This window comes from Molothrus ater, chromosome 2 (assembly GCF_012460135.2).
Source record: "Molothrus ater isolate BHLD 08-10-18 breed brown headed cowbird chromosome 2, BPBGC_Mater_1.1, whole genome shotgun sequence".
NCBI classification, from domain to species: domain Eukaryota; kingdom Metazoa; phylum Chordata; class Aves; order Passeriformes; family Icteridae; genus Molothrus; species Molothrus ater.
The window spans coordinates 72,854,278-72,866,638 of NC_050479.2; the positions used below are offsets into that span (position 1 = coordinate 72,854,278).

The 12,361-nt window shown below is 40.4% G+C and overlaps 1 protein-coding gene across 1 annotated transcript in view; it reads left to right on the forward strand.

Annotated features, from left to right (window-relative positions):
* Positions 1 to 2,941: 2,941 nt before the first annotated feature.
* Positions 2,942 to 12,361, forward strand: part of PSPC1 (paraspeckle component 1) — a 40,869-nt gene continuing 31,449 nt past the window's right edge. Inside the window, 5 exon segments of the mRNA XM_036404052.2 lie at positions 2,942 to 3,144; positions 3,146 to 3,406; positions 5,053 to 5,354; positions 7,848 to 7,943; positions 8,933 to 9,129. Of these exon segments, the coding sequence (XP_036259945.1) occupies positions 3,025 to 3,144; positions 3,146 to 3,406; positions 5,053 to 5,354; positions 7,848 to 7,943; positions 8,933 to 9,129 (976 nt within the window). The 5' untranslated portion in view covers positions 2,942 to 3,024.

Below are 12,361 nucleotides of genomic sequence, written 5' to 3' on the forward strand. Positions count from 1 at the left end.
CATGAAGTGAAGAAGTCATGACTGTTTTAAGGTCTTAAAATAAATTCCAAGTCAAACTAAATTTTGTCAGGCAAAATCAGGGCTGTCTGTTGTGGCCTTTTGAATGCCAAGTTGAGTAAATTCAGGCTTCCATAAAACCCCTCAAGAATGACAATGAATGTAAATTATCATGTGATTATAAACGTTTCTCCCCCATTCTTCTGAAATCACTTTCATGTAGTTCAGCTACATTAAAAACATTAAATATAACAATACCAGACTAATGGAGAGTGGCTGAAATAGCCTAGGATATCGCTTTCAATGATATGAATTTGATTTAGTAAGCCATAAAGATTTCAGTGGATGTTTATAGCTAAAGGAAAACATTGGGACAAGAACTTTGAGGGACCCTTTTTTCTCCTTTGAAAATAATTTTTGGTTAACTGGTGTCAGTGCCAAGGTGTACATGTCACCAAGCCACCAAGACTCTGGGCACTTGGGGAGATTAGCTGTCTGGGGCTCTTCTGATGAATGAGTAAATTATTGTGAAATGATGTGTTAATGACAGTGAGGAAGTGACTGAACACAGCAGATATAAGATTCTTTCTGTGTGTTAACTTTAAATGCTTGACCATAGGGCATGTGCAAATAGCTCCTTCTCAAAAAAGTGCAAGCATTATGGTTATACTGTGAATCTGACTAATTAAGATAGTGTATGGATCCATGAGCACATTAAGTATATATTTTTTCAGATATATTTCCTTGTTTCTGGAAGGTGGAATTTTATTGCTCTATTTTACTGAACTATATTTTTTTTTTTATTGAGGCATTGCTATAGTTAAGGGAAAGTAAGAATAATATGGAATTTGTAACACTCCTTTCTCTTCCTATTGACATTTTTATAGTACACAGGAAATCGTGGTTGCAATTTAAATGGTTGCAGCTTTTACTACTAACCTGATTTGGAAATCTCTGTTTGAAAACCATGACAGTTTTATTATACCACATTGGTAAAAACAGCCAGACTACCTGGCATCTCCTTTTTTCCATCTACAGTGTATAGTCACATAATTTCTAACATGTATTTTACCCCTTTTCATGCTTTATTTACAAAGTTATTGGTTTGGTGTAAGTTGGTTCCTTTTTTAAACACTTGTGTCTTAACACTTGTTATTGAATCCTAAATATACTTCAAAGCATTGTTCTTTGGACAGTCAAGATGATTAGGCTTTAAGGCTCCCATACTGCTACTCTAATGCCTCCATCATGTTCCTACACTGCCTGACTTCCTGCCTTTTCTATGAGTAGATATCCTTCTCCTATCATGTATTTTCTGAATTTCAGAGGTTAAAATCTGCATTTAGCTTGATGCCCTACAGAGAGATAGGAAGAAAGGGACAGATCTTTGTTGTACCTCAAATGGTACAACAAGACAGAGGAACTTCAAATATTCCACAATAGACAAAGTAACCCCCAAGCACCACATTCATGCCTGTTGTAGAGTTAATTTGTTCTTGAATATCATGCTTGATATTGCTTGTTCCAAACAACAGTGTATGCCACACAGTAGCTGAAGTAACTACTGACCTCATAAAATGGTCTGGACTTTTTCAGTGCTAGAGTTCTATTAGTGAAACAATTCTGAGAAACCATGCACTAGTTGTACTACTGGTTGAAACACATGAACCAAGCCAAGCAGCTACAAATCTGGCAGGAGAGCAAACCACAGTCTGGTGCTGCAGATGGGGGACATCCGCAGTCTTTGCTAGAAGAAGGCATGCCCGAGGGAGGAAACGTTTGACTTCACATTCTCAGAAGAAAGTTGCCCCCTTTATAATGAAAGCTGTCGCTCTGTAAGAAGTTGTCCTGGAAGGAGTGTGACAAGGCCTTTCTTCACTCAGATTTGTCTCACACATCTGCTTCGGTGAATGCTTTTTTTGCCCTGTCAGTCTGCAGGTCCTCCCATGCGACACAGCAGTGCCCGGACAGCCCTTCCTGGCCTGGGTCAGCCAGGGTGTGGCCGGCAGGAGCAGGGCAGTGACCGTCCCCCTGTGCTCAGCACTGGTGAGGCCACACCTCAAGGGCTGTGTCAAGTTTTGGGCCTCTTAATTCAGGAATGACACTGAGAAGCTGGAACTAGTCCAGAGAAGGGCAATGGAGCTGGAGAAAGGTTTGCAGAACAAGTCCTGTGAGGTGTGGCTGAGGGAGCTGGGGGTGTTTAACCTGGAGAAAAGGAATCTCGTGGGAGACCTCATCACTCTCTGCAACTGCCTGACAGGAGGGTACAGCCAGGTTGGGATTGGCCTCTTCTCCCAGGCAACAGGTCATAGGACGGGAGGACATAGCCTCGAGCTGCCTCAGGGCAGGTTTAGGTTGGACATCATCTCTTCACAGAAAGGGTGATTAGACATTGGAATGGGCTGCCCAGCGTGGCGGTGGAATTACTTTCCCTGGAGGTGTTTAAGGAAAGACTGGACGTGGCACTCAGTGCCGTGGTCTTGTTGACATGGCCACATTCAGCCGCAGGCTGGATTCGATGACCTCAAGAGGTGTTTTCCAACCTGACTGATTCTGTGGTTTTTGTGATTCCCTCAGCTGTTCCCGCCGCCGCCGCCTCAGCGTCTCTTGTGTCACGCCTGCCTCCCTCTCCCGCAGGGACCAAACACCTCAGGGCATCACGCCCGGCTGCCTTTCCCTTGGGAGAGACCCCAGCGAGGGGCTCCTCTGCCTGGGGACTGGCTGAGGAGACCGCTGCTCTAACACAACACGGCAGCGCAGCCGCGGAATCACATCTGTCTCTAGAGGCGGACAGACGGCTCTCCGCGGGCCCGGGGCAGGTTCTGCCGTGAGCGGGAGCGGAGCGGGAGCGGCGGCGGCGGCGCGGCCGTGAGGGGGAGCGGGGCCGGGGCGGGGCTTCCCGCGGGGACGGCACAACTCGCCGGGGCTGGCGGCGGCGCCATTTTGAATTGGCTGAGGGTCGGAGGCGGCGGCTGCCGAGCAGGGTTCCGCGTTCCCCGAGGGAGAACCCGCGAGGAAGGAGCGGATATGGCCGCGAATAGGAACTTGAAGCAAGTGCGGATCGAAAACAGCTCCCCGGCGGTGCCGCTGGGCATGGTGGGGGGCGGCGGCGGCGGCAACCTGAAAGGATTGCGCGGCCTAGAAGCCGGAGAGTGAGGCGGCGGCGGCCATGGCTCTGGTGCCGAGCAAAGAAGGCGGCGGAGATGAGGAGCAGGAGGTTGGGTTCACCATCGATATCAAGAGCTTTCTCAAACCTGGCGAGAAGAGCTACACGCAGCGTTGCCGGCTGTTCGTGGGGAATCTGCCTACTGATATCACCGAGGAGGATTTCAAGCGCCTTTTCGAGCGCTACGGGGAGCCCAGCGAGGTCTTCATCAATCGGGACCGTGGCTTCGGCTTCATCCGCCTGGTGAGGATCCGAGCGGGCCCCTGGGGCTGTCTCTGAAAGCGAGAGGCTTCGGTCCCTTGCCCCCCGCCCCCTTCCCCTCCATTTCGGCGGGTGTAAAAAAAGGCAGCATCTGCCTCTCTTCCTCCTCACTGCTAGCGCAGGTCCCCCCGCCTCTTCTTCCTTCTTTCCCCTCCCCGTTCGCCTCTACACATCCAAGCCAGACCCTTGCATTTAGAGGAGTCTTCCCAGCCCCTGGCGTTTCGGTCCCCGCCTCACGCCATGGCACTTACTACGGTTAATTTTAAAGAACGGACAGGATTGTTTGGAAATACACAACATCCGTGCTCGCACATCGTGAGCACGGAACATAAAATCACGGAATTGAAAAGGTTGCGGACCGCGGGTTGTTTGAATTACTTGTGCCCGGATAAGACAAGATTTATAGGGATAATACAGTATTTGATTAAACATGCTCGAGTTAAGCATGCAAAAAACCGAATCATTCGAAAAGTTTATGATATTGTATTTAAATGGTAATTTAGTATGCGAGATTAGTTTTCACGATTGCTCTGTTTAAAATGCACAGATTTGTATCATTCTGGGAATAGCTTTAGAGTGCTTTAGGTGTCTAGTCATGATTTTTCCATATATTTTACTGGTTAGAGTTTTTTTACTTTTTGGTTGTCATCTTAAAATACTTGTGGCATTCTGCCACGCATCTTTTACCCTGAGAATTCCCCGGCCTGAAATAGCAATTTTATGGAGGAAGTGGGATATACTTACATCTCGTTACTCATTTTTGTGCGTAATACAAATTAGATAGAGTTTTTATGTGAACTTCAATTTTCCATTACGTTTAGGGAATATATATATATATTTTAACAACTTGCCTAGCCTGTTGAACTGTGAAGAAATATATAAAGAATTTATAAATGTCAGGGATTGCAGGTATCCAACCTGGTGAAGATTTTTGAAGTGAGAAAAAGGTAGTTGATTTACACAGTCTCACGGATGTGGGTGCAGAAAGCCCATTAATGTGAGACGAATGAATAGAAGAGCAAAGAAGGTAATTTCACCATTTGTTGATGAAATTTGAATTGGACATCCATTGAGGGCAAGTGCGATATTTTCACTTATTTAAAAACAAAACAAAAACCCAACCCAAAATACCTTAGATCCTGTAATGTTTGATACCGTTTCCTGCTGTGGGGAGCCAGAGATGCAGAATATAAACATTTGAGTAGGTAAACGTGAGAAGTACCAACTTTCCAACTCTTTAGAGCAGTAGCATCATAATGAGAATCTATTAAATCCTCTAATAGGCAAGAAAAAATTTGCGTCTGTGTTGTTTTTAGAATAAACCAGGGGTTTATTCTAAATAATAATATAAATAAATATTATATTTATATCTATTTTATATGTAAAAATAAATAAGGGGTAATGAATGCATTTTTTTCAGTCAGAGGACAGAGACTTTGTTGATTTGTTTGTTGGGTTTTTTGTTGTTGGCTTGATGTTTTGATTGGAGGAAACAAGTTGAATGGTCCTGTTGCCAATATGCTCAAGTGAAGGAAAACATCGCCTTTCGGGGGGGGGGGGGGCACACATAAGTGATACTTGCTGTCTTTGAAAAGAAAAGATATAAAATATTTTCTATCTCTATAAAGGAATCTAGAACCTTGGCTGAAATAGCAAAGGCAGAACTTGATGGTACTATTTTGAAGAGCAGACCACTTCGAATTCGATTTGCTACCCATGGAGCTGCCTTAACTGTGAAGAATCTGTCGCCTGTGGTTTCCAATGAGCTGCTGGAACAAGCATTCTCGCAATTCGGGCCAGTGGAAAGAGCGGTTGTTGTAGTAGATGATCGCGGCAGAGCTACAGGGAAAGGTTTTGTAGAGTTTGCAGCAAAACCTCCGGCACGGAAAGCTCTAGAAAGATGCAGTGATGGGGCATTCTTGCTTACAACGTAAGTTCACAGGTTTTTGTTTAAAGTTGTGAGTATATCTTCCCGATGTGAGCAAAAATTGCATTCTTACTTTGTTTTCAAATTCTCTCAAAGCCATGAGGTTAGAAAAGTGTTTTGCATGAACACCACAAATACTCTTGTTTTTTTTTTTAAAGAAAACCATCTTTCTCTGCTTCCTGTTTATAAGATTTCTTGTTACCATATTAGAGTCTGAGAGCAAAATTCTCGTATTTTTTCTTTTCCTTCTCTATATAATAAGGCATTTTCTGTTGAGACTTTCTTTTCATTGGTTGCAGTCTTCCTGATCCCAGTAACAGTGACAAAATAATATTCCTTTGTTTCTTAACAAATCAGTGCACGACATTGCTGATATCTTCATTTCTGTAGACTAAAGAAAGTGTTTATACCCCAAAAATTATCTGTGGCTTGTAAGGCCAGGATTTTCTCGCTGTTTTAAAATGAAGACTGAGATTCTGAAGGGTTGATATATGTACTAGTGATACTTGGAAAACAATCTATTTCAAGGACAAGCAAGCTTGCAAATAGCAGCACTTCTCCTGCATCTCCTATTTCTATACTTGCCAAAGAGAGCTGTTAATTGCTGCACTTTACACAGTCACAAGTGACATTTTCAAATGCTTTCTTAAAAACGGTGTGAAATGATACATATTTATGATTTCTTTTTATTTCTGTGATTCTCATTGGGAAAATAAGGCTGTGGTTTCACAGCATGAAAACTTGCTGCCATTAATTGGGTTTGGAGTTCTTTTCCTGCCCTGGCTGTGCTATTCTTGAACTTCGTGACACTTCCATAAGCCACTTGTGCTTGCTAAAACAACAGAAAAGCATTCATTTGTATGGGGGTCCGTTGCAGTCTGCTCAAGCACAGGAAAGTGCTTGCTGATGTCAGGTCCAGCAGAGAATTAGGCAGGAGAAAATGTTGCCAGGAGGAGTTGGCAGGTGAATAAGGGGTCTGGGACTCCCAAATCTTGTGTGCTACTGAACTGACTTGATGGTTACATAGTAAATTTAATCTGAATACATCTTTACTGTTACCGAGAGGAGACAGCAATTTGTGCTTGTTCCCTGGGTCTTCTTGGCAGTAGTGACTGAATGGAAGTGTGGTGAGCTAAACAAGGGAAGTAATGTAGTTCACATTAGTGCTATTCTTGGCGTGAGAGATGTGGCAGGGAAAAAGAAGCTGGGATATGAGGGGAGGGTATTCTTGTTTTGCCAGCTGGATAGATCAGTTGGATTGAAATGACCATCTAACCGTGTCCTGAGTGAATAAAAAGCACTTGATCATTTTCTTGCTTAGTTGACGTGTTCCCTAATGCACAGTTGAAAGATAATTAGCGTGAATCTAAAATGCTGCTAATGTACTTTGATGTTTTGCTTCAGAGTCTAAAATTTTCCTTTTTAAACTTAAAACTCTTTGCCTAATCAGAACATGTTTCAGTTCCTGTTTAAATGTATCAAAACTAGACATTCAAAACATTAGTGTCTTAACATTATTGTTTTACATCATAACATGTTAGCACGGCAGTTCAGTTGCATTTAAATAGCAGAGCTGCCAGCAATTGCCATGCAGATGGCATCAGTTGTGGTCTTTGATTCTGGGCTTCATCTTTTTAATGTGAACTTGATGCACAGCGTTAAATATATTGGGAGTCATTGGTTTTGTTTGTTGGGTTTTTTTTGGTTTTTTTTTTTTTTCGTGGTTAGGGACTGGGGCAGTAGGGGAAGATCTGCAAAGTGAAATAAAGACATGGAACACAATAAAACGAGTGCTGATATTTTGAAAATCATGTCTCTAGTGCTCTGTGATTTGTAAGCTCTGCTCCCAAGACTGATGCAAAGAGCTTTTTACACAATTCAGAGTTTTTCCACTGCTCTCTTTGGCTCATACTTGCCAAAATATCAAGGAAGCTGTTTTCAGCTTTTCAGTCAGGATTCTAATTTGTGAGTGTGTGGTTGTTCAAAGAATGGATTTTAAATAACTTAAGTGGAAATGTTTTTCTAATTATCGTTGTAATATTAATACTAAATTATCAAGCTGTTTTCAGTTCTAGAGTAACTTGCAGAACTAAGTTGTAGAAGTCAGTAGAAATATGAATAGGTTGTGCTGTTCTGTTTTGGTTTTGTTGCTTTCCCAGTACAATCATGGCCTCTGTGGTGCCTCACTGATAAAAACGGAAAGGTAGTTCCTTCCTAAATATTTTGTAATTATTGGTAGATGGTTTTGGTATTTTAAAAAAGCAAACAGGACTGTGTCAAGTAAGTTGTGGTTTCTAGGCAGAATAGCTGGATTTGGGCATAAAAACAATTATTTTCTGAAGGTAATTGTTAAGATTGGGATTCATTGGAATTCTGAGATTTAAGACAAGACACAGGAATTACATGTTGGCTTTCTGGAGTGTTTCTTCAAAATGCTAAAATAACTTATAACTGCTTCTTTAATGATTCAGTTAATAAGTTGAAAATGTTTTCCAGAACACCTCGACCTGTTGTTGTAGAACCAATGGAGCAATTTGATGATGAGGATGGACTCCCTGAGAAGCTAATGCAAAAAACACAACAGTACCACAAGTAAGTTGTGGTTAGCCTTTTTTTATAAAACATTATTTATACACTTAGTTACCTTTGTAAATATACGCTGATTTTTACTTTTGAGTTTGTGTAGCAGGAAGTAGTGCTTTTGTATGTTGTGCTGTTTTGGGTCAAAGGATTAAACAGGACCTTCCCAAATTTCCTAATCATGGTAAAATTCAGACTTGACTTGTTAGTTTAACATGCTGTGCATTTAATGTAGTAGAGAGATTCTTGGCCTACACTGCAGTCAGTAGGAGCTTGTTGCCAGCAAACTATAGTCTTTTATGGACTAGAGGTGTGGTCTAATCCTACAGAGATTTTGGATACCCACAGATCTTTATGTTCTCTGAATAGCCCCTGAACTGTTGCAGCCTCCTGCATGTAATCTTTGCAGCCTCCACAGTTGAGGTAAAACTTTGAGCATGACATGAGAAAGTGAATCTCAATCATGAGATAAAAGTCCCCTAATCTGAAAATACTAATTTTTAATATTGTAATTTGCCATTCATGTTGCTTGAATCTAAAATGTTGATTTTGAGACTGTAGAATACCACTTCTTAAAAATTTGTCACTGTTAGGTACGATATTAGTGGGCTCATTTTAAAGGCTGCAGATTCCAGCTAATATTCTGGGCTGTCTAGTAAGCATTGATATTTATCTAAATAACTGGTTTAGTGGATTGACTGCTTGATTTAGAAGGCTGAGCACTGTTAATCTAGTGTTGCAGCTTAGTATTTTGTATTGATGGCAATACAAATTTTTATCTTAAATAAATTGAATCTTTATTTGGGCAATTTTTGGAAAAGTGTCTTTTTACTTATCTTAATGTCTGATTTAAGCTTTGTCTGGTTTAGAATGTAGTCGTCTGACAGGTTGATAAAAAGTGAGATCTACACTTGAAGTGGTTGTGTATACATTCTGTGGCTGTTACAGCTGTTGATCTAAATGTGTCCTTCTGTACATTTTTACTGCAAATTTTTTATTAGGGAAAGAGAACAGCCTCCACGCTTTGCTCAGCCTGGAACATTTGAGTTTGAGTATGCTTCGCGGTGGAAGGCTCTTGATGAGATGGAAAAGCAGCAGCGGGAACAGGTTGACAGGAACATTAGAGAAGCCAAAGAGAAACTTGAGGCAGAAATGGAAGCAGCTAGACATGAGCATCAGCTAATGCTGATGAGGCAAGGTAAAACCAGATCATCTACCAGTATTGAATTTGTTTTGTCGCAGATGGTTTTTTTTGTGTAGCATATTGAGCTGTATACTTAGACCTTTTGCTGGTCACCATTTAATTAAATGCATTTAACTGAGAAAAAGGAAGGAATAATTCTCTGTGCACATATTCCTTGATGATTTGCAGAAATTAATTAAGAATCTTATAAAGAGATTGTGATTGTCTCTTTTCCCCACTTCCTAAATTTATCTTTAGTAAAAAGTTTACTTAGCCTGTTTTTCCTGAACGGGCACATGTGCTCCCAGTGTGGAGCCATGCTGTTTTTATAAGGTCTTGTACAGAGCAGAAGGTCTTATGCAGGAGATAATAACATAAAAGCTTACCTATATAATAACACGAAAAGCATAAGGTCTTATACAGAGTGTAACAACATGGAAAACTGTTTCGAAATGCCAGATAGTTGCTGCAGTACCTGAAATGGCAACTGTTTCTTGGTTCATTTTCCAAGAAAAACTGTTAAAGCATTGCGTTTCCTTGTAAGCACAGGTGTATATATTAGAGGCGAGGAATGTGCATGTTAATATGATCCAAGATTGCTGCTGACAATACACAGTGCAGTCCTCCTGGGCAGCTGGACACACATTGTAATTTTGTGTGTATGCGTGACTGACATTTTTAAAGATGGTTCAGTGCTTAAATTACAGGCTGGATAAATCTACTGTTGACTTATCTAATTGTTAATATTTAACAATGCTAATAGTCCAGTTCCAGAACTCATGCTCTTTAATTTCCTTTGAATTTATTCACCTGGTGCTTGGATTTGAGGGCAAGATTAGAGATTACTTTGTCTTAAATTCATGTCTTAATTATGTGTAAGCTGAAACAAGATTACGGTGGTCTGTTCATTAAGATAGAAGAAATGGTAAAACATGGGAAAACATCTTTGTGTTTTTGGATATTAGGGTTTCTTTTAAGGACAACATGAAGGAAAAGGTATTCTGCTTTTTAAATATTTGTGAAATGCCAGTTTTATATAAAAAAGAGAGAATTATTCCTTCCATTGGAGAGCCACTAAAGCATGAAAGCATATGGTGCTACTATTCCAGTGAGAAAATGTTTCTTTTAGTGTAGGAGGAGGGCCTTTCCCCCTCACAGTTTGGTTAGCAGTGTACCTCTTTGGTACCACATAACTCAGAATTTTGTTAGATAGTTGGGTTTCTTCTTGGTTATCTGCCAACACTTAATTTTCAGAGCTCTAGAGATCAGTAAGAATTCCCTCTGTTTTAATCTTCTCAATTCTTCAGCTTCAGTATGCATGAAAATAAGGTGGTTTTTTTCACTTGTATTTATTTTCAGAGATAACTTCTTCTTGTTGCTCTGAACAATGGGTCTAAGTTCATGCCATGCCAAGAATACTGCTTATATTAATTGCATGACAGGATTGCAGTCCTGTGATTGCATCGCTGTCACTCTTGCACTGAGAATGACACAGGACCAGGTGGGAGGCAGTATTGTGGAAAGAGCAAAAGAAAGCTTTATTCAAGAGAACCGCGCGGGCTTTTATAGAGTGATACGATGCATTCTGTTTGGTTGGCTAGTTAACAATAACACCTTTCTCATACTCCGTCCTTGAGAAGAACAGAAAGATGAAGCAGAAAAACACCACCTGCAGATTGTTTATACTTAACAAGTGATCACATCCTTACAACTCCCTGAAAGTTCTCGCAAGCTGCTGTGAGAAACGTTTGCCGTTTCTCTCTCTCTGTCCCATGGCATCCACACATCACAGGATTGTGTAGAAAGATGCAATGAAGTTTTTAAGGCACCAGAACCTAGAATTAATAATTTTGTATCCCTGGTGCATGAAGTCAAATTTAAAGATGTATTGAAGTCAATATGAAATATGAAATAAAATAGAAAATGTCATGTTTTAGTTGTGTAGGAGTTAAAAAGAAGACAGGAAGGATGAGCTTACTGGTCCATATACTCTAGAAGGTGGAGGTTGTGTTCAAACTGCTCCACGAGAGCTAGTAGGACTGGAGCTTTAGAACGTGTTGGTTTGAGTACTCAGGTTTTTGCGGTGTGGTATTAATTCTGAAGGTAGATTAATTCTTCTGATAAGTGTAATTTTTCACTTTGTAGTGTCATATTTTGACAGATTGAGTCAGAAGTAATTTGTAAAGCAGAATACGTGTTTCCATGTGTAAGTAAATTGCACAGTATTTCTGATCTATGTACTGGTGGTATGCATCAAATATTTGTAAATATTCTCTAGTAATGGTGATTAAATAGATTATGAAAATACTGGAAAACGTGACTGAATTTAACCAGAAGCTTAATTTTTATATCAATTATATGGAAGCTTGGCATTTATTTTCCATCTTTAGAAAAATCAGCAGTTAAAATTGCTAAAAGTCTCTGTGGAGTTGATATTCCAGCTTGTAGGATTAACTTCTGAGGTGAGGGAACACCTTAACCTTCTGCTGTCTGCTATGTTAGAAACTTGAAGGTAAAACGAAGCCCTTGTCCTTTTATAAGCACAAGAAAATGCAGAGGCTAATAATAATGCTCTCTGTTTGTTTTCTTTTTTTCCCACAGCTGCTTTAGTGCAGATTTTTTTCTGCTCAGAGAAAGGGCCTGTCAGTCAAGAATTACCATCATTACAGGTCCTTTAATATGAATGGCTCTTGTGCAGAATTGGAACCTCTATATCTGTGTTTTCATCCGGCTTAGTAAGGCTTTCTGCTACGATTCAGCAGTTGTCAAATGATACTGAATCTTAATTTGCTGTGTTGAACTTTTAACATACTAACAATTTCATTAAAGGCAATAAACTATGCTGTGGAGAAAAATTAGGAGAACAATGAGAAAAGTAGAGTGCTGCACCTTAAGAACAAAGGACAGTAAATGATCATGGTAGAGAGAAAGTAGGAAGTCTTGGTCCTGTGTGCACAAGAAATAGGGAATGCTGTGTAAATTTGGAAGAACAAAGAACTAAAAAGGAAACATATTTTCCCATAGTTGACAGTGTTGTGTACAAGTTTGAGGAAACTGATTTGCATAACTAAGAAGATATTTTACTTAGTATAGTGAAGAAATGCGTAGAGAAAGAGTGCAGACCGGTCGAACTAAAGCATGAAAGCCATGTAATAGACAGTACAGGAAAATGTTACTTGTGGTTTCTGTAAATAGTATCATGTGGCCAATATCCTATGTAGTCAAAAAATAAAAAGAACTGCTTTCT